Genomic DNA, 21,667 nt, shown 5'->3' on the forward strand with positions numbered 1-21,667 from the left:
TTCTGCTCTGCACCCACCCGTTGGCAGCCTCCTATCTGGGCTGTGCCAAAATGAAACTTGAGGCTGGGCTGGGGCTGGTGTGGGGGGCAGCTCTCCCCTTACTGATGGGTGCCATAGTGACCAGATAGTGCCTGGAGGGGTGGGGGCAGAGATGGATGGTTGGGATGGTGCAGGGCTGCCCGACTGGACTTACGGAGGCATGTCCAGCAGCCGGGGACCCCTTAGCTCCCCTCAGCTTGCCAGGCCGGCTATGGAATTGGGTATCTTTAATGGACAGAATTCTTGCCCACACGGAGAGCACATTAAAAAATAGGAGGCAGAGCAGGACAAATGATGACACGTGCCACGGAGAAGGCTGATGGGGGCAGGGGGATCTGGGAGGTGCAACGACCAGGTGACGTCGTAGGTAAAGCCTGAAGGGGAAGGAGGAGCCCCGCCAATACCTGAGGAAGCAGCCAGTGCAAGCCCTGGGGGAGGACTGCTTGGGGAGAGCCTCCTCCAGCTGTGAGGCCAGTGCAGCTGGGATGGAAGGAGCAAGGTGGAGAGAGGAGGCCGTGAGGGTGGGCTGCGAGTCAGTGAGAAGGTGGGCTTTCACTCTTGGTGATGGGAGCCCTGGAAGGCTGTGAGCAGCGGAGAAGCAGGTAGGTTTCCTCTGGCCTCTGTGTGGGGTAAGGAGGAGGCACAAGGGTGGCCAAGGGTTCAATAAGGCTGTACAGATGCAGAGACTTCACGGATTCTGGAAACGTCTGAAGGTGGAGTGAATTGGATGTGCTGGAAGACTAGGGGTCGGGACAGGCAGTAAGGGAAAAGAGGGATGGGGGTCCTCTTGACCCCTCTCTCTTCCATTTTCACCTGTGTGCTTGAAGGCCAGGTCAGGCTAGTGGCTGTATGGAACCCAGCGGGGCTCCTGCAGGGCCCACACTGATTGCTTAACTCTGCACCTTGAAAGGTGGTGGGAGGACTCCTAGGTAGGGGGAAGGGAGGGGCACAGGTGTACAAGAATCCCGGGGGCTGGAATGAAGGCTGTCAGTGGCAGGAGAGACGATGTCCTCAAGAGGTGACCTTTGAGGGCTTTGGACACAGGGCCTGGTGGGTGGATAATAGAAGATCACCAGGGTTGGTCCCAATGAAGCAGTGGTTTGGATTCAACCCAGGTGGCCCCCACACACCTGGGGCACCCACTCCCTTGGCCTACCTGAAGGTCTGTGAACCTGCTGCAGTGGCCCGCTGGGTCCTCAGGGTGGAGAGCAGCAGGTGGCCTTCATGCCAGGACGTGATGAGGCGTGAGTGTGGGACAGGGCAACAGAGACAAGCCGGAGGGCCTGGGAAAGGGAATCGCGGGTCCCGGGTGCGGCCTGCTGGTGCTCGCTGTGCCTGGTGGTGAGGGTGAGCAAGGGCATGCGCGGGGGGACGAGGGATGGGGGCACGGGCCCGCTGCGGTCCTTCTTGGGTTCAGGCCTGGCGGGCGGCAGGCCAGATGCCCACTCCACCTCTACCCCGCCCTCCCGCGCCTGGGTTTCCTCCACTGGAAAATGAGCCCGAGCGCTGGCCCGCCTCCAGGACGCGGCGCGACAACGCCGGGACTTGCACACCCGAGGTCGACGCAGCCGGTGCCTCCGGGGGACCCAGCTACCGCGCGCCCCGAAATCGTAAACGCCGCGCCCCCTCCCTGCGGGGCGGAGCTAGCGCCAGTCCCGCCCCTTCGTCCCAAGAACTCCCGCCAGCGCGCCCCCCGGCCCAACTGCAGCGCGTGACGCGGGACGCGGGGCGCGCGGCTCCGGCGGCCACCGTGGGCGGGCGCAGACTGCCGGGGCGGCCGGGAGCGGCGGCATGGCGGCGGCGGGGTCGGCGGGGCCGGCGGGGCCCGAGCCCATGCCGAGCTACGCGCAGCTGGTGCAGCGCGGCTGGGGCAGCGCGCTGGCGGCGGCTCGGGGCTGCGCGGACTGCGGCTGGGGGCTTGCTCGCCGCGGCCTGGCCGAGCACGCGCACCTGGCGCCGCCCGAGCTGCTGCTGCTGGCCCTCGGCGCGCTCGGCTGGACCGTGCTGCGCTCGGCGGCCACCTCGCGCCTCTTTCGGGTCAGTGCTGCTGGGGGTTAGGACGTGGGGGCCCCGGGCTGGAGGAGCTCGGGCCGCGGAATCGTGGGCCGCCGCGTTGCCGTATCGGTCAGGGAGAGGTGGGAGTGGGGGTGGATGCGGGGGTGTGCCCGGGCCGGGGAAGCGTGGGCGTGTGGACTCCGACTCCGGTAGGGTGTTCAAGATGGGGACCCGATCCGGTCAGTGAGGCACAAGGAGGCCCCGGGAGGTGGGAGGGCCTTGGCTGCTGCGCACTCTTTCGGACCCGGTGGAGCCGGAGATCGAGGAGCGGAGGACACAGGGGGAGAAGGTTCGGCGCACAGGGGCCGTCTGCGCCTTGCTTCTCCGAGTCGTGCGGGGCGCTCTCCGAACCATATTGTTGTCCTGAATCGGTGCGGCGGCGGGACTGGTTTGTCCGCTGCTACGGGGAAGAGGCCGGAGCTGCCCGGTCGCTGTAGCTCGTCTCTCTGGAATCAGCGCCACCCTCTGATCAAGGGCTGCAAAAGCCGGGGCTCCCTGGCGACACCGTGTTCTCAGTCTTTGGGAGAGGTCGCGCGGCCTGGGTCCTCAAAGCCGGACTGTACGACCCCGAAGGGGTCGCGACAGAACTACTGAATTTCCGGCGAGCCTGGGAAGGCCACCTCCCCCACCTGGAGAGTGACCGGGGGTGACGTTGGTGCCTGGACTCTCTCCCTTCCTTGAGGAGGGGTCGCTGCTCTGGGAGCTTGTGGGAAGGCGTTTGAACTCATCGCTGGGCTGTGACTCCCCTGAGGACCAGCTAGGGTCACTTCGCCCGTCTGACCAGAGCTGGCAGGGGGTGCAGGGACAGAGTGCCCAGAGCCAACAAAGGGGCCTTTCTCTGCTGGCGGGGAAGAGGCTGGCCCTTGTTAAGTCAAGGATGGGACGTTGTCTGGCTGCTTGTCCCCACCCCCATCTGACCCACATGGTGGGTAGGGACCCCAGCCACCACCCTGCTCCAGGGAGGGGGCGGCAGGCGTGACGAGAGCCCCTCCGTATGTCAGCTCTGGTCCCAGTCTGGCTTTGTTGCTTCCCCCACCTTCCTAGTTTCCAGCTGGGAGGTGGGAGGTCCAGGAACATCAGAGCCTGGGAAGGGGATACGGTCACTTTGGGACTACCAGGCTGGAGCCGGCTTCCTCCTCACTTCCTGAGGGAGCTGGGTAGGGGACAGCAAGGTCACAGCGCCCCCACTTTTGGAATCCCCGGAGGTCTGGCACTCACTCCAAATTTGTGGCTCGCCCTTCCCCAGAAACGGGTGGAGGGGCTGCCTCGTCCTCCAAAGCTCATCTTCTTGGCGGTTGTCTGGTTACCAGGGGTTACTGGAGCTGGCTCCAAATGTCTCCATGGCGACTGTTGGTGCTCCAGCCCCTCAGCCTCTCCTCGGGCGAAGGGGGCGGGGCTTGGCCGGCAGCTGTGGAGCCCCGCCCCCAGGGAGATCGAGGCTCTGCTCCCAGGACTCCAGGGGCTCTGAGCCCCTCAGATTCCTCCACGTCTCACCGTTGCATGCCCCACTTCTCTTGTGCCTTCCCCGATGTCCCTTCAGATCCGCCCATCTTTGATGTCCTTTCCCTGACCGTCTTCCTTCCTCTCCTGCATCCTCCCTTTGTCGCCCTGCATCCCCAGGTCCTGCCCCGCATCCCTACCCCATCTTCCACATCCCTCCGTTCCTCTAAGGTCTCCCCAGATTCCACCTCTGAGGCACCCCCTTCCCCTCAAGTTTCTCCCCCTGGCGATCACTGGGTTCCAGCCCCCTGTGTCCCCCACAAATGCCCCCAAATTTGCCTCGGTGCTCTCTTCACAGGTTCACCCCTACCACCCCTTCCAAATCTCTTTAATCCTCCCTCCTCCCTGTCATACCTCCAGCTCCTGTTGAGACCCCCCCACCCCCAGTCCCCGGGACTGACCCAATGATCTCCCTGGCTTTACGCCCACGTGTCCCCTTCCTCTGCTCACAATCTCCCCTCACGTTTCCTCTCAGGTCTCCCCCATCACTCCCCTCCCTAGGCCACTGTGACTGGACAGCTGGGCACTAAGTTTAGCCCTTGGCAGGCACTCGTGGGCTCTGGTTCCAGGAGGCTGTGGGGACCTGGCCCGGCCCTCCCAACACTGCCTGGCCTGGGGAGTCCCTGGGCTTTGGTTTCCCTTCCCTGGAGGAGTGGACCTGAGCCCCCAGTGCTGATGGCCCACCCACCTTCTCACCCATAGCCCCTAGCCAAGCGGTGCCGCCTCCAGCCTAGAGATGCCGCCAAGATGCCTGAGAGCGCCTGGAAGTTTCTCTTCTACCTGGGCGCCTGGAGCTACAGCACCTACCTGCTCTTCGGCACTGACTACCCCTTCTTTCACGACCCACCCTCCGTCTTCTATGGTAGGGCCCCTCCCAGGGGTGGGCAGGCTGGGGGAGGGCTCTGTTCGGGACGCGGACACTCAGGAGACATCCCATACTGGACATCAGCCCTGAGACAATGGCGATCGAGGGGCCTGTGGGCCAGGAAATGGGGCACCTGACACTGTGTCAGGACTCAGGGAGACACCCTAGAGGAGGGGACCCCTTGTGTGGGCCCTGGCAGTCAGTCCGGCACGTGCAAAGGCCCTGGGGCTTGCGTGAGCTCGATATGTAAAGATGAGAGGAGGATGGGCAGGAGCTTGAGTTTCATCCTAGATAGGGTGGGTTTGTGGATTATAAGAAACTTCTTCTGGCTCCCAGGAGATGAATCCTGGGTAAGAAGGGGAGCCGGGCCCAGAGGGCAGGCGAAAGACCAGTGTGGCTTGGACCAGCTTGGCGAGGAGATACAGGTGGGGAGAAGTGGCTGCATCCACCGAGTGGATTTGACGTGGAAGTCTCATGCAGGCCTGAGCTCTGGGTGGGGGGTGGGCAGGAAGGTGACTGCAGTGTCGTCTGTCACCAACCGGCAGGCTGATAGAGAACAGTCTGCAGTGAGGGGTCAGACTTCGCTCCCCTTGTGCTGCCCACACAGGCCGTCTGGGACACACATGGACGTGTTTCCTGCCGCGTGATATAAACACCCTGAGAGGGTGGCACCAGGGGGCTGAGCATGGAACCCCTGTGTGTCTGTCTTTCTGGGGCTCTGCTGTCTGCAGGGCCACTTTTCCCATGCCATGCATCCCTGGGGGGGGTTTAGTTGCCATTCGATTTTCTTTTATGAGAATGAACTGTAATTGAACTCTTTCAAAGTTTTGGGCATGGACTTGCCTCTGGCTCCTCCTTATAAATTATTCTGTGAGACCACACTAGCTGCTTCTTTGGGTGCATATTTATTGAGCACCTACTGTGTACCAGGCGCTGTGCTGGCACAACTGTGGGCAGGTTAGAGAAAGGGCCCTACCCCTGTGTTTTGGGGTAACAGACCATGAAATAGGAAGTCTGTTAATGGTGAAAAGTACAGATGAGAAATCTTGAGTGAGGAGAAGAGAGGGGATAGGGGTGTCTGGGAGGTGGGGAGAAGGGCATTTTCTTTAGGGATGGGGAAAGTGTTAGCTAGTGTCTAACTCTTTGTGACCCCATGGACTATAACCCACCAGGCTCTTCTGTCCGTGAAATTCTCCAGGCAAGAATACTGGAATGGGTAGCCATTCCCTTCCCCAGGGAATCTTGCTGATCCAGGGACTGAACCCAGGTCTCCTGCATTGCAGGCAGATTCTTTACCATCTGAGCCACCAGGGAGGCCACAGGGATGAGAATGGTCCCACCAAAGGTGACTTCTGTGTGGGGACTGGGAGGAGCCTGGGGCAGATAGGAGATGTAAAGGCTACTGTCAGACAGACACACTACGGCTGATCAGAAACAGCAAGGAGGCCAGTCATCTGGGGCAGGGGCACTGGGGGCCTTAACCAGAGGGCAGAGAGCAGAAGGGGGGGACATTGACAGGATGACTTGAGGGGCTGAAGGCAGGAGCTGGTGTCTGTAACCAGAACAGGGCTGAAGGAGGGAGAGAAGTGGTTAAGAACTGTTTTAAGGGGATTCCCCCTGGTGGCCCAGGGGTTAGGACTCTGCTTCCACTGCACAGGGCAGAGGTTTGATCCCTGGTTGGGATCAAACTAAGATCCTGCGTGTCACCCAGCATGACCAAAACTAAAAGAGAGAGATCATATCATTAAGAAAATTTTTGAAAGCAGAATTGATAGGATTCACTGCCAAACCAGAGGTGGGCATGAGAGTGGAGGAGGGTGGAGCTGATGCTGGGGCCTAGTGGTGGAGGCGGGGCAGGTTTGGGGAGACCAGGAGCTGATCCTGGAGGTCGAGGAGGGGGATGAGGCGAGGGGGATGTGGCGAGTCCAGAGCAGCAAGGGAGTGTGTGTAGAGACCAGGTCGGAGGTCCAAGGACAGAACCCAGCCCTACCTGCCCCCCTCCAAATGTGCTAGGAGGTACAGACACAGCTCGGATGGGGAATTATCTGCTCCTCATTTCCCTCTACCCCAGATCCGGGGCCCAAGGCTGGAGAGGAGATGCTTGGTCTCTACTGTACCAGTCTTGCCAATGCAATAGGTGGAAAAGTGGGTGTCCAGTTTCCACAGAGGTTTCTCTATGTCCCTTCCTTCTCAAGAGGGACAGAGGCACCTGGCAGGTGCGGGGTGGGGGGCTCTGTCTGCTGACTGCAGCGCTGCTACACGGCTGCACACACAACGTGGTGAGAGACCCTCCCAAGTCTGTGAGCTTGGCTGCCGAGTCTCGGGAGCCCTGGACATGTTAAAGTTGGGGGCGAGTGATCTGTCGGGTGTTTTGCGTTTTTTAAATTAGTTAAACATAACACAGAATTAACTATTTAATTTTATTTATTAATTTATTTGACTGCACCATGTGGCTTGCAGGATCTTAGTTCCCTGGCCAGGGATTAAGCCCATGCCACCAGCAATGAAAGTGTAGAGTCCTAACCACCGGACTCCCAGGGAATTCCCAGGATTAGTGATTTTAACCAGTCACAGAAAGACAGATATTGTGTGACTCTGCTTGTATGAGGCAACACTTCGGGCTTCCCTGACAGCTCGGTTGCAGGAATCTGCCTGCAATGCAGAAGACCCCGGTTCAATCCCTGGGTTGGGAAGATTCCCCTGGAGAAGGGACGGGCCACCCACTGCAGTAGTCATGGGCTTCCCTGGTGGCTCAGCTGGTAAAGAATCCACCTGAATGCGGGAGACCTGGGTTTGATCCCTGGGTTGGAAAGATCCCCTGGAGAAGGGCATGGCAACCCACTCCAGTATTCTTGGCTGGAGAATCCCGTAGACAGAGAAGCCCACCAGGCTCCTTTGTCCACGGGGTCACGAAGCATCGGACACAACTGAGTGACCAAGCACAGCACAGGATTGTCAGATCCACAGAGACAGAAAGTAGGGTGGTGGAGGCCAGGGCTTGGGGGAGGGGGAGCAGTGGGGGTGTCTGGTGGGAGCAGAGTTTCAGTTTTACAACGTGGAAAGAGTTTGGGGATTGGTTGCACAACACTGTGAATATACCCAGTGCTGCTGAATTTAAAAGTGGCCTAGATGGTACATTTTATGTTATATATATATTTTTAGCACAGTTTTTCAAAATTCACCATTTTAAAGTGAGCAAGCAATTCAGTGGCAGTTAGCACAGTCAGTATTGTCCAAGCACCATGCCTGTCTAGTTCCAGAACATTCCATCTTGCCCCAAAGGAGACCCATCCCCGTCAGCAGCTCCCTATCCTCCCTCTCCCAGCCCCAGGTAAGCACTAATCTGCTTTCAGTCCCTATGGATTTGCCTGTTCTGGTCATTTCTTCTACATGGAATCATTGGTTTGTGATTATCTGTGACTATTTTGTGTCTGGCTTCTTTTACTCAGCATAATGTTTTTGAGGTTTATCCACATTGTAGTGTGTTAATGTTTCTTTCCTTTCTGCGGCTGCACAATATTCCACGGTGTGAATTTATCCCGTTTTGTGCATCCATTCACCTGCTGAGAGGCACTGGGGCTCCTCCCCTTTCCTTCCATGAACATGGATGTAAAGGGCCCCTGTCTTCATTACCCTTGGCCGTAGGCCGAGTGGGCTTGCCAGGTCATGGGGTCTGTGTATTCCCAGCCATCGAGGTGGCTGTGGGGAGAACGGACCATCAGGCAGTCAGGAACAGGCTCTGGAGGCCAGGAAGCTGGGGCAGCGCTGGGAGGAGATGGTAGTGCCTGGTCCAGGGGTGGGGTCGGGGCATGGGGACCGAGGAGGGACCCTCTGAGAGGGGCCCAAGTGGGTCTCTGTTGCAGGAGGGGCTGGGGCACAGATGAAGGCTTGTCACTGGAGGAGGCAGCAGAGGAGGCAGCCAGGGGATAGGGCTCCAGGGGGACCTGAGAGTCTAGCTCCAGGTCATGGAGGCAGGGGGTGGGAACAGGGGGCCTGGGATGGAGCCCGCGGAGGCCATTTCAGGATGCGGTGAAGAGAGGAGGAGCTGCAGACAGCAGGGCGCAGCCCGGAGTTCTCGGTCAGATCAGGCAGAGACTGGTGGTGGGCTGAGGAGGGGAGAACGGAGGTGGTAGAAGTAGCTGGCGGTCGGCGTCCCTGGGAAGGCTCAAGACCGGGGTGTGGGTGGGCGCATGTGTCGGGGGTGGGGCGGGGGTACTACAGGAGGAGGGGAGGTGGAGCTGGGCCTGCTGTGTGGGAGCACCCACACTCATGGGCATTGGCTGGCACAGCGAGGCAGGTGGCACCTCCATCAGTCTGGATTTGCTGAGAGGGTCTCGAGCAAGCCTGGTGAGTAAGAGACAACAGGAAGGGGGCCTGGGGCAGAGTTGGAAATTCTCGCAGGACCGATTCCAGGGCTGTTGTTCAGTCGGTCAGACGTGTTCAACTCTCTGCAACCCCATGGACTGCAGCACACAAGGCCTCCTTGTCCCTCACCATCTCCCAGAGTTTGCCCAAGTTCATGTCCATTGAGTCGGTGATGCCATCCAATCATGTCATCCTCTGCCACCCTCTTCCCCTCCTGCCTTCAGTCTTTCCCAGCATTAGGGTCTTTTCCAGTGAGTCAGCTCTTCACATCAAGTGGCCAAAGTATTGGAGCTTCAGCTTCAGCATCAGTCCTTCCAATGAATATTCAGGGTTGATTTCCTTTAGGATGGACTTGTAGGAGTCAGTTTGAGGGCAGCAGCACCTCTTTCTGGAGGTCTAGAATTGGTCTAAACGGTAATGCCTGTTCTTAAACAATGACGGGTGGAGAGTGGGTAACAGAAGACCAGTGGCCTGCACATCTGCAGAGATGTGGGGCGCCCGCCTGGCTTGAGGGGGTGAGTGGGGTCGCTTGGGGGTCCCAGAGGCCCTGTGAGTCCCTGACGGCACGGTGCGGCCCTCCCCAGACTGGAAGACGGGCATGGCAGTGCCACGGGACATTGCAGTGGCCTACCTACTACAGGGAAGCTTCTACGGCCATTCCATCTACGCCACGCTGTACCTGGATGCTTGGCGCAAGGACTCAGTGGTCATGCTTGTCCACCACGTGGTCACCTTGGTCCTCATTGTCTCCTCTTACGCCTTCCGGTGAGTCCAGAGGGAGACAGCAGGGTGGAGAGAGCTGGCGTGAGCAGTGGCAGGAGGCTGGCACAGGACAGAGGCTGATCCTTGGGTCAGGCATGGGAGTGTCCGTGGGGGAGGTTTCTGGAGAGAGACTCTAGAGTAATGGGGTGAGACAGGTGCAGAGAGGCCCTCCTGCCCCCACCCCATCTGTGCCACTCTGACCCCTCCTAGATGGCACCCTTGGCCGGGTCACAAAGCAAGTGTTTACTGAACACCTGCCATGTGGCAGGTGCTGCTGGGGGAGGGACCATGAGCCCGACAGAGAGACCCTGATGTTCCAGAGCCCACTGTGGCCACCGCATGTGGTCGCGGTGCTTCAGGCAGAGCCTGCCCAAGCCACGAGCTGCTGTATATGTAGAAGCCACTGATTCCAAGCAACGGAGAGTGGAAATGCCTGCAGTCCCTTTGTTACTCATTTACATGTTGAATGACAATATTGCAGATATACTGAATTATTTAGAATATACTATCAGAATTCATTTTACCTCTTCCACTTTATTTTTTTCTAAACATGGCTGATAGAAAATTTAAAACGAAATTGGGATTAGCAGATGTAAATAATTACATATAGAAGGGTTAAACAACAAAGTCCTACTGTATAGCACAGGAAACTATATTCAGTATCCTGTGATAAATCCTAATAGAAAAATATGAAAAAGAATATATATATATACACACACACACATATATATATGTAAGAATGTACTTAGTCACTCAGTGGTGTCCGACTCTTTGCAACCCTATGGACTGTAGCCCGCCAGGCTCCTCTGTCCATGGGATTCTCCAGGCAAGAATACTGGAGTGGGTTGCCATTCCCTTTTCCAGGGGATCTTCCCAATCCAAGGATCGAACCCAGGTCTCCTGCATTGCAGGTGAATTCTTTACCAGCTGAGCTACCAGAGAAGCCTTTATATATATATAAATACATATATATATAAAACTGAACCACTTTGCTGTACAGCATAAATTAACACAATATTGTAAATCAACTGTACTTCAATAAAATTAAAAAAATTACGACATATACAGCTCATATTCTATTCCTATTGGACTAGCTGTGCCCTCCAGCACAGTAGCTGCTGGCCACAGGTGGCCTTGTTAATGTTAATTAAACTTAAATAAAATCACACATTCTGTACTTCAGCGCCAGTATGTGGCTGGTGACTCTGTAGCTGGTGACTCTGGGTCTCAGGTTTAGAACATTCCTATCATTCCTGAAAATTCTATCAGACAGCGCTGCTCTAGAGGGTAGAGTCAGATAACATCCCCTCACCCCCCCAAAAAAGCCCTGCATTTATCTGAAGGTGATAACTGGAAAATTCGAGTGGAAAGATGAGGACTGGCAAGGTGGGGAGGTTGGGTGGGGAGGTTAGGGGTGACAGGTGAGCAGAGACTGAAGGGCGGTGAAGGAAGCCTCCAGGAACACCAGGGATGTTAGGTGGTGAGCACAGCCTGTGACTGTCGGGAGCCTGAGCTGTCAGGAGGACAGAGTGGGGACGGAGACGTGACCGAGGCACACGGCCACATCCAGGCTGGACTCAGGCCGCTGGGCCACACGGCTGTGAGGGGTTGGGAGCGGGGCTCCAGGCTTCTGCAGATCACGGTGGGGACCCAGCCTGTCTCAGGCAAGCCTGCAGATTGTGGCCATGTTTAGGTTTAATGTATAAACCTGGGAACATCAGTGAGGCAGTCGTGTTTAAAGTTTGAGGGGTCTGGACATGTGAGGGTCAGGGGTTACAGAGGGGTCAGGGGTCACGGGTGAGGTTACCCGTGAGGGGGTGAGGAAGGATCAAAGAAAGTACTTCCAGAGAGATTCCTGAGTCACGAGGGATAGGGTGAGGTCCTGGGTGGGGCTACCACAGGGTGCACTCCGTCTGGGTGTTACTGCTGACCTAGCCCCGTGAAGGGATGGGCAGGGCAGCCGGGCCAGGGAGGATGGCTCTGAACCCGCCCACAGGAAGCCTGGGGGCGGCCAAGGGGGCCTGTGCTTGGGAGCCTGGGTGTGGGTAGGGGTCCTGTGTAACTGGCCCTCTCTGCTCTCCCGCTCTCCCCCCCAGGTACCACAAGGTGGGCATTCTTGTGCTCTTCTTGCATGACATCAGCGACGTGCAGCTGGAGTTCACCAAGCTCAATGTCTACTTCAAGTCCCGCGGAGGCGCCCACCAGAGGCTGCACGCCCTGGCCGCCGACCTGGGCTGCCTCAGCTTCTGCCTCAGCTGGTGCGGGGAGGAGGCGGGCCCAGTGGAAGGGGCGGGCGCTTGGTGGAGGCGGGCGAGGCCAGGTCGGGAAGGGGGTGGGGTTTAGCTGGGTGGGCGTGGCCGAGCAAGGAGAACGCGGGTCCCAGAGACGGGGTGGGCCCGGCAGGGAAGGGGGTGGGGTTTAGCTGGGTGGGCGTGGCCGAGCAAGGAGAACGCGGGTCCCAGAGACGGGGTGGGCCCGGCAGGGAAGGGGGTGGGGTTTAGCTGGGTGGGCGTGGCCGAGCAAGGAGAACGCGGGTCCCAGAGACGGGGTGGGCCCGGCAGGGAAGGGGGTGGGGTTTAGCCGGGTGGGCGTGGCCGAGCAAGGAGAACACGGGTCCCAGAGACGGGGTGGGCCCGGCAGGGAAGGGGGTGGGGTTTAGCTGGGTGGGCGTGGCCGAGCAAGGAGAACGCGGGTCCCAGAGACGGGGTGGGCCCGGCAGGGAAGGGGGTGGGGTTTAGGCGAGTGGGCGTGGCCGAGCAAGGAGAAAGCGGGTCCCAGAGATGGGGTGGGCCCGGCAGGGAAGCGGGTGGGGTTGGTGAGGTGGGTGGGGCCTGGCAGGGCAGTAGGCGGTGCGAGTCGGGAAGAAGCAAGTGGGCTGGAAAGGACAGGGCGGGAAAGGAGACAGATGGGCAGGAATGGACAAGGGTGGGGTAAGGAGATAGGGACAGATGGATGATTCCAGCCGGGACAGGCCAGGCACGGGGTGGGGCCATCCTCCGCTTCTCCCCCACAGCCTCGCCGAGCCGCCCCTCCCTCCTGCAGGTTCTGGTTCCGCCTCTACTGGTTCCCGCTCAAGGTCCTGTACGCCACGAGCTACTGCAGCCTGCGGTCGGTGCCTGACATCCCCTTCTACTTCTTCTTCAACGTGCTCCTGCTGCTGCTCACCCTCATGAACCTCTACTGGTTCCTGGTGAGTGCACGTGCACAACGCCTCGCCACCCGGCCCTCCTCAGACGCCGGCCCTGTTCCGGTCCCCCGTCCCTGAGGAGCCCTCCAGGGGCAGGCCCTTCTCACACAGGCCCAGTGAGAGGGGCAAGGGGCAGAGGGCCTGTGGCTGGAGCAGACGGCGGTCAGGAGGCGCAGGGCTCCCTTTTCACCTCTGCCTTCCCCTCCCACAGTACATCGTGGCTTTTGCCGCCAAAGTGCTGACGGGCCAGGTGCGGGAGCTGAAGGATGTGCGGGAATATGACACGGCGGAGGCCCCGAGCCCCAAGCCCCGCAAAGCTGAGTGAGTTTGGAGGGGCCGGCGGCCCTGGTTCATTCTTTTAGCTACCTCTGTCTGGCGGAGCGCGCTGAGGGCGGGTTCTGGAGACGCGGCGGCGGATGAAGCCCAGGTGCACGCTGCCCTCCACCCAGAGCCTCCACTCAAAAGAGAGACTGCAATAAAGGCATGGGCGACGTAGCTACAGAGTTAGACGCTGTCGGAACAGACAGTGAGGAAGGTGGGGGCAGAGAGGTGCCTGGTCGGGGCAGAATGGTGAGGGGTGAGATCAAGGTCTCAGTGGTGAGAGCTGTAAGGGCTAAGCCCGGTGGTGAGGGGCGGCGGTTAGCCAGGACTGACAGCCTCTAAGCAGGTGGCAGTGGAGGTGGGGGCAAGGGGTGCTGTGGGCGCCAGAGCCTGCACTCTGTTCACGCTGATACTCCCTGGCTTCAGGGTCCCTGAGGCAACCACTGGTCAGCCAAGCAGGAGATCGGGCTCGGGGTTTGGGCCCCGAGGAGTCATAGGGACGGAGAGCAAAAGGGACCTCTGGAAGCTTTCTGGAGGTGGGTCTGGGGACTTCCAGCCCTGGGAGGTGAGCCAGACGGCACCCAAAGCCCCTGGGCTAGAGGGGCCCCAGGGGTGAATGGGGCCTGCTGGGGTGACCAGCCAGGTCCAAGGCATGCAGCGCCCCACAGGCAGTGCGAGGAATGGTTCAGCAGCACTGAGGCGGGGCAGGCGGAGGCTGCCGGAGGCCCCCGGGGTGCTTCCCAGCAGACCCTCTGGTTTGGCCCCTGGACTGACAACAGTCCAGGGAGGTCGTGAGGGACCAGGCTGGGGAAGATGGTTCCCAGGAAGCAGTGGGCTCAGAGTGCAGTGACACGTGGGTCAGCAGGGGCAGCGAGGAAGAGGAGGAAGAGGAAAACAGGCCTGAGAAGGGGAGCAGAGAGCTGCGGGCTGGTCAGAGAGGCCAGAAAGCCAGCGCCCGGGGTCGAGAGAGGAGTCAGGCCAGGGAGCGGAGATGGCGGACACTAGAGGGCTGGGCAGCAGGTGAGGCCACCCCAGTGGTCAGATCCCAGCTGTGTTGGAGAACTAACCAGGCTTGCTCGGGATGTAGGTGAGACAGAAATAAGAGAATCAAGGACGATCCAAGACCTCTGGCTGAGCTGCCGTTTACCAAGACGGGACTCAGGGCAGGGCCGTGTGCAGCCATGGGGGTGGGAGCTGGGAATCTAGTTCTAAGGGTGTTGGATTGTCCGTGCCCAGCGATTTGAGTTGGGAATTGCACATAGAGATCGGTGAGGCCTCACCAAGGAGTCTGACCAACCCTCAGAGGCTTCTGGAAGAAGCAGGGACTAAAGATAACTTCAGGGACGAGGTCAGGGAAGCACTCGCTCGGCCCAGTCTGAAACTCTGAAAGCTCTTTCTGCTGTGAGATAGTGAACTCTGGAAAGCCCAAAGCAAAGAGAAAGTCAGGTCCCCTACCCACACCCCATTCCCTGCTCTGTCTCCCCCAAGAATGTCCAGCCAGAATGTGGGTTGGGAGGCTGGCGCTCCAGCTGCAAAGGGCAGCATTCCCGCTGGGATGGCAAAGAGCAAACTCCATACAGAGATGACAGGGGACGAGGGAACGCTGCCTGAACCTAACCCTTAAGGATAACTAGAACAGTTGAGTTTAAAACAAGATGAGATAAAAAGCAGTGAGAATGTGGGATGTGCCACAGAAGAGCTCAGGACACCTCAAAACTGTCGGGTCTTGGAAGACAAGAGACGGAGGGGCTGTCCTAGCTCAGACTGACTGAATGCAGCTGTGGAGTCCTGGGCCCGAAGAGACGGCTATAGAAGAGCTGGTGAAATTCAAACCGAGTCTACTGTTCAGCTCACAGCAGTGTCCCCAGCGTTGGTTTCTCAGCTGTGACAGATGTACTGTGCAGATATAAAATGTCAGCATTTGGGGAAGCTTGGACAAGGCCTGCCCTGGAACTCTTGATACTATCTCTGCAAATCTAAAAATTATTCCAAAGTTGAAAGTTTATGAAAAATGTGAAAGACACGAGAGACCAGTCAAAACAGCATCGGATGTTCTGTTACTTTCCTGGGCCTGCTGTAACAAAGTGCCGCAAACCAGGGGGCTTAGAGCAACAGAAGGTTAATCTCTCACAGTTCTGGAGACCAGACGTCTGACGTGAAGGTGTCAGCAGGAGCCGCAGACTCTGTCTGAAGGTCTAGGCAGGGTCCTTGCTCGCCTCCTCCTGTTTCTGGGCGCTCCTTTGGGCTTGTGGAACAGGAGCCACAGACTCTGTTTGAAGGTCTAGGCAGGGTCCTTGCTCGCCTCCCCCAGCTTCTGGGCGCTCCTTTGGGCTTGTGGAACAGGAGCCACAGACTCTGTCTGAAGGTCTAGGGCAGGGTCCTTGCTCGCCTCCCCCAGCTTCTGGGCGCTCCTTTGGGCTTGTGGAACAGGAGCCACAGACTCTGTCTGAAGGTCTAGGGCAGGGTCCTTGCTCGCCTCCCCCAGCTTCTGGGCGCTCCTTTGGGCTTGTGGCGACGTCACTCGAGTCTCCACTTCCTGTCTCCACATGGCCTCTGGTCTCCAGCTCTCCTCTCATAAGCACATTTGCCATTGGACTTAGACCACTGTCATCTCTTTGCAATTTCCCTCCCTTAGTTACATTTATAAAGACTCTTTTTCCAAATAGTCACATTCACAGTTCCAGAGATTAGGATGGGAACGTATCTTTTTAGGGACCCCTGTTCAACCTACTGTAGAAGTTGTCTCCCACAGTTAGATACAGCTTAAAAGAGAATCGGTAAATTGAAAGCTGTGGAGAAGTCATCCAGAATGCAGCTAAACGCATGGAAAATATGACAACTCGAATGGCGAGAATTACCTGGCCGAGTTCTAAGGAGAGACGGACAGGGAGAGAGAACAGTGAGAAGACAACGCTGAGACTTCTTCCAGAAAGTGACAAGCCACAAATCGTCAGCAGCATGAATAGAAAAGCGTCCTTGCCCCAGACGTGGGGCTTCCCTGGTTGCTCAGATGGCAAAGAATCTGCCGGCAGTGTGGGAGACCTGGGTTCAATCCCTGGGTTGGGAAGATATCCTGGAGAAGGGAATGGTTACCCACCCCAGTGTTCTTGCCTGAGAATCCCATAGACAGAGGAGCCTGGGAAATGTAAAACAGCCGCAGAAAAGAAGAGATGGCCTACAAAACAGTGACGGACTAACAGCAACAAGGGAAGCTGGAAGACTGTGGAGTCAGATATCACCCCAAACGCTGAAAGAAAGTAACAGGAAACCAGGACTCTTGTATACAACTGGAAAAACAGTTCCTCAAGAGAAAAGATATGTGTTGGCTTGAATGAGATCCTGGCTTGAATTGTCCCTAGCATCCCCATCAAGAGAGAAAAAGGAAAAAGAATATCCACAGGAACAAAAATTAAGAATGCTCAGCGCTTGCAGATCTTCTCTACAAGAATATTATAGAAAACAAGAAAGCTAGACCCGAGAGATACATCAGCAGAGAAACTGACACCTATCTGGGTAAAATTCTTGTCAATGCCTAATCGCGGAGATTTAAAAAAAGTTGGAGCTGGGACTTATCTGGCGCTCCAGCGCGTAGGGCTCTGCGTTTCCACTGCAGGGTGTGCAGGTTTGATCCCTGGTTGGGAACCAAGAGCCCACATGCTGCACAGCTGAAAATCAAAAAAGAATCACAAAGAGGCCATGTTTGGGTCAAGCTTAAAAAAAACAAACAAAATAAAAATAAAGGCCATGCCCTCCTCCGGGGGGTCTTCCCGCCCCAGGAATCAAACCTGCGTCTCTTGTGGCTTCTGCATGGGCAGGTGGGCTCTTCACCACTGGCGCCACCTGGGAAGCCCCAGGGGATCATCTCTGGGTTCTCTATGTTAGTCTCTCAGTCGTGTCCAGCTCTCTGCAACCCCATGGACTGTAACCCATCAGGCGCTTCGGTCCGTGGCATTCTCCAGGCAAGAGTACTGGAGTGGGTTGCCATTTCCTTCTCCAGGGGGTCTTCCCAACCCAGGGATCAAACCTGGGTGTCCTACATTGCAGGCAGGCTCTTTACTGTCCGACCACCAGGGAAACCAGCTATAGTGAGTACTTACAGTAACACTATTAGGGTGTAGAGGGGAGAATGGAACAAGAAACAGGCATAACAAATACAGAAAAGGAAAGTTAGAAGAAGCAGAGTAAGTAATGCAAAATAGAGCTCAGAAGCTCAAATAATAGGCATCCATATAAATCTTCATGGAATCATCATGACATTTACGAGACTGGGCTTTTAAATAAACCCACTTCTGACCTGGTTAAAAGACTTCAACTCCAGGATAAATGCAAGTTGCAAGTAGAGGACAGGAAGAGACACTCAGGTGTAACCTTTGATCTGGAGGAACCTGCACAATGCAGCCCTAAACCATGGCGAGAGGGGACCCAGGGAGGTTAAGTCCGCGCTCCTCGGCGGGCGGCTCAGAAGCAGGAACAGACGTTCTTTTCTGTGTTTTTAAACTTAATTTTTATGATGTATTTTTGTCCGTGCTGGGTCTTTGCTGCTGCCTGGGCTTTCTCAAGTCACGGCGAGCGGGGGCTGATCTCTGGTCGTGGTGCTTGGGCGCCTCGTCGCGGTGGCTTCTCTTGTCTCAGAGCGCGGGCTCTAGGGCGCCCAGGCTCGGTAGCTGTGGTTCCCAGGCTCTAGGGTACAGGCTCAGCAGTTGTGGTGCGTGAGCTCAGTTGCCCTGAGGCATGTGGTATTTTCCCAGTTCAGGGATCGAATCCATGTCTTCCTGCACTGGCAGGTGGATTCTTTACCACTGAGCCATCAGGGAAGCTCAGGGACAGATGCTCTTTTAAAGCACAGAACACTGATCAAAATTGAAAAAAAAAAAAAAAAAACAGGCCACAGGAGCAACCTCAGTTGCTCAGAACCAGGATCACGCAGACCATGTATGATGAGAAGATTCAGTTAGGTCTGAAAACAGTAAGAAACGGCGACTGAGAATCACTTCGAAGGACCCCGGAGTGGAAGAGCAAAGCCTGTGGCAGGGCGGCACCGATGCCTCCCCTGTTCCTGCTGGTTCTCTTCTGATCCACCTCCACGGGACCCCTCCTGGGCCTCCAGCTTCAGACCCCTGCAGTGACCCCCATGCCCTGGGCACAATCTCGGCCTGAAGCCCCCGTCATCCTCTCAGGCTGGTGGGGCTGCCGTTCATCCAGGCCCCTCGCCACACTCTGGCGCTGCTGACTTGCCAGCCCCACCTCCCCAGACATTGGCCTTCGCCGCGCTCTCAGCAGGCCCTGCTGTATCCGAAGAGCTGAGACCCACGTGTCTGGCCACAGCAGCCACGTGGGCCAAGGGTCCTAGTGATGCCGGGGTGGTGCCTACGCTCCTGGGACTCTCCCTTCTCCTCAGCCACCAGCTGTCTTCACCATTGTCCCCTCACCTGATGACTGGCCCCCGTGTCCCCAGGAGGAGGACGTCTACCCTCTTGCCTGGCTGGCTGTTTGGTAGCTGGTCCGTCTCCTTCTGAAGCCCCCGTTTGGGCCACCGATGTCTCCCCCTTGCCTGCTCAGGGACATTCTGATAAAGGAGAGAAGCCGCCTCTCTCTCTGCCCTTCCCTGCCAGTCTAGCCAGCATCTTCCCCACCCCATCCCCCTTTACAGCACAGCGGCCCCCTCCCCTCCCTTCCCGAACCTAGCTCCCTCTGGGATCTTTCCCCCATCAACCCCTGAGACCAGTCCTGTCTGCTCCACTGATGCTAAACAAACCTGGTGGTCACTTAACCCCTCCCCCTTTTAAAAACAGTTTTATCAAGATAGAATTCACACACCATGCAGTTTGCCCATTTACCATGTAGAATTCAATGTTTTTGGTCCATCCACAGGGTTGTGCAACCCTCACTGTGGTTTTAGGACATTTTTGTCAGCCCCCTAAAAGAAACCCCGTACCCAGCCCGATCCCTCCTTTTGCAACCACCAGTCTGCTTCTGCTCCCCACTTCACTTTCTGCCGCCTTCCTGCTCATGTGCCTGGCTTCCCGCCCCCCCCCGGGTCACTGAATCCAACCCGACTTCCCAGTGCCTCTCCCAGCTCCCAGTGCTGCTCTGAGCGCCGTTCTCAGCACCTTCTCAAATATCCAAAATCAACCCCCAGCCCCACTCCCAAACTACCTCTCCTGTACATTTGCCCATTGCAGCTGATGGCAACTCGAGGTGAAAACCTTGCAAAATCCTCGAGAGACCCCCTTCTCTCCCTTCTCCTTACCCGCAAGAAAATATCCAGAAAGCCCCTGGGTCCCTGCCTGCCCACATCTCCCTCCAGCTTCCACCCTCACTCTGACTTTTTTCTTGCCCTGCAGTGTTGCACTGAGACTACAAAAGTGTAAATCTGATACTGCAGAGAGGCCATCCTGCCAGAATCGGGTACTCCCCTCCCCCCACAAATACTAACACTGGTTTTGAGGAGGGAGGGGACACTTGGAAGCTTGTGCAGAAAAACAAACCTGAATCACAATCACCGCAGGAAAGCTCTGATAAAAAGGTCCAGGGCAGGGAATACAGATCCTTGGAGGTATTAAACCTTCTATAAAAGTATAGGAATTAAAAACAGCAGGAACAGAGCTGAGCCCATCAAACTTGAACAAAGAAGGAACCCCGGGAGGGAAGAAGTGTCAGTGGGACGCTTCCTTGGTAACTATCTTTATCTCACATAAGCCCCCAGCACAAACTTCCAAAAGATCGATGTCGGTGCAGAAATGAAAGCTGTGCAATCGAACAGGAGCAGAAACGAGAGACTGTGTCGTCCAACAGCGGAACTATGAGAAGACTCGAGAAGCCAGGAACCCCACCTATGCTCTGTCGGAGGGACCGACAGGCAAAGCCAGAAGCTATGGGACAGATGGGCGGTCCACAGGGGGCTTATCTCTGATCTCCCAGATAAAGAACTGCTGTGGTGGCAGTGAGAGAAGCAGCAGCCCACGGAGAAGCGGGCGGAGGGGGAGAGGCGTGCTCCCAGGAAGGGACCTCCAGGGCTCCAGCCCAAGGGGAGAGCGAATCACAGTGACTGAGACGCCTGCGTCCTCATAGGAAAGGGTCTGTGGGCCAGAGAGCTGCAGGGGGCAGTAATCCCCATACGTCTGTGAGGAGCCTCAGGAAAACTGGTGGATTGCTCGGAGTCATCCAGTCAAACTGAGTTTGCTGTGCTTTCTGATGTCTAGATCATGAGAATATATTTGTTGTTTAGTTGCTAAGCCGTGTTCGACTCTTTTGCTATCCCCTGGACTGTAACCCACCAGGCTCGTCTGTCCATGGGATCCTCCAGGCAAGAATAAAGTGGCTTGCCATTGTCTTCCCCAGGGGATCTTCCCGACCCAGAGATCAAACGCACGTCTCCTGCATTGGCAGGCAGGATCTTTACCGCTGAGCCACCAGGGAAGCCCAAGAATGTATTACTGGCTCAAAAAAAATACATTTGTGTGTAAGCAGGACTGTAGAACTCACTTCAGCAGAGACTGATGGATCGATCACGTGCAAAGGCATGAAGGGTTCTCATACGTGGGAACAGGAATGGCCAATGGCCATGACCATTAGGCTGCAGCGAGGTCCATCTTGGCATCAGCAGACTGGCAGTTAAACAGGGCGTAACTCTGAGCAAGGGCTGGCAGGAGCAGGGAGGAGCAGGGCAGACCTGTTGGGTCCAGTAAGGTGGGGCTGGGTAGACCCCTCAGAGCGCAGGTCCACTCCCAGTGGAAAGCCCAGAGATCTGCCACTAACACAGGCAGGGAAGATGGAATTAAGGAGAGCGCCAGAGCACATGGGTGCCATCTCAGCCGCACCATTTGGAAAATTGAAGGGAGCACACATCTTTCTAGACAGTTCGAAAGAAGCAGACCGTGCACATTGTTTAGAAGTTAGGGGTCTTTCTCTGGGATCTCAAGCTGGGCACTTATAGTACGGATTCTTTTTTAAAACACTACATAACTTGTTTTAAGGACATGGAAGCAAAATAGGGCTGTGGCAGATGTAGACAGCGGGCAGTGGGTGGAGAATCGTGGCCTGGGAAGCCTTTCTTGGTAAGGCTCCTGGAGGTGGGAAGGAGCCTGCCCTGCTCCAGTGGGGTCACAGGGGGCTCTGGTCAATTCTGCCTCCTATGGAGGCAGAGGTCCAGGTCCTGGTTCAGGCAGAGATGGTAGGTAACTTGCCCTCCAGCAGCCACCGGTGGCTCAGGAGGTGGGGAGGGGAGAGAAGGGTTTAATTGTGGGGAGGGGCAGGGACCACTTGCCCAGCAGGCAGATGGCAGGGTCTTTTGGCTTTATAGGCTGGGAGGAAGGATGGAGGCGGAGCTGGGAAAAGAGATGTGAAAGGCCAGGAGGGCAGGACAGGGGTGAGGGGCGCTCCGCAAGGGCGTGGTGTCCCCAGGCTAACCTGGGCCGTTTCTGGCTCGCAGGAAGCCGCTGAGGAATGGCTTGGTTAAGGACAAACGCTTCTGAACGCCACCCCGGCCTCGCCGCCCAGGACCCAGTCCCACCCAACCTCCCCCTCGGAGACCAGCCACGCGGCTCCCCAACCCGCCCCAGGGACCCTAACCC

At 57.1% G+C, this 21,667-nt stretch overlaps 1 protein-coding gene across 1 annotated transcript; it reads left to right on the forward strand.

Annotated features, from left to right (window-relative positions):
- The first annotated feature begins 1,830 nt into the window (after nt 1-1,830).
- Nucleotides 1,831-21,651, forward strand: CERS1 (ceramide synthase 1). Its single transcript, XM_052643322.1, has 7 exons — nt 1,831-2,076; nt 4,297-4,456; nt 9,409-9,589; nt 11,683-11,844; nt 12,629-12,776; nt 12,985-13,094; nt 21,526-21,651. Exons 1-7 carry the CDS (start codon nt 1,831-1,833, stop codon nt 21,566-21,568), a joined length of 1,050 nt encoding a protein of 349 aa, XP_052499282.1. The 3' UTR covers nt 21,569-21,651.
- Nucleotides 21,652-21,667: the final 16 nt, after the last annotated feature.

Source organism: Budorcas taxicolor, chromosome 7, assembly GCF_023091745.1.
Source record: "Budorcas taxicolor isolate Tak-1 chromosome 7, Takin1.1, whole genome shotgun sequence".
Taxonomy (NCBI): domain Eukaryota; kingdom Metazoa; phylum Chordata; class Mammalia; order Artiodactyla; family Bovidae; genus Budorcas; species Budorcas taxicolor.

Coding starts and splice junctions, on each gene's coding strand:
- CERS1 (XM_052643322.1), top strand. CDS start 1,831: ATGGCGGCGGCGGGGTCGGCGGGGCCGGCGGGGCCCGAGCCCATGCCG. Junction 2,077..4,296: donor CCACCTCGCGCCTCTTTCGG/GTCAGTGCTGCT, acceptor TCTCACCCATAG/CCCCTAGCCAAGCGGTGCCG. Junction 9,590..11,682: donor GTCTCCTCTTACGCCTTCCG/GTGAGTCCAGAG, acceptor TCTCCCCCCCAG/GTACCACAAGGTGGGCATTC.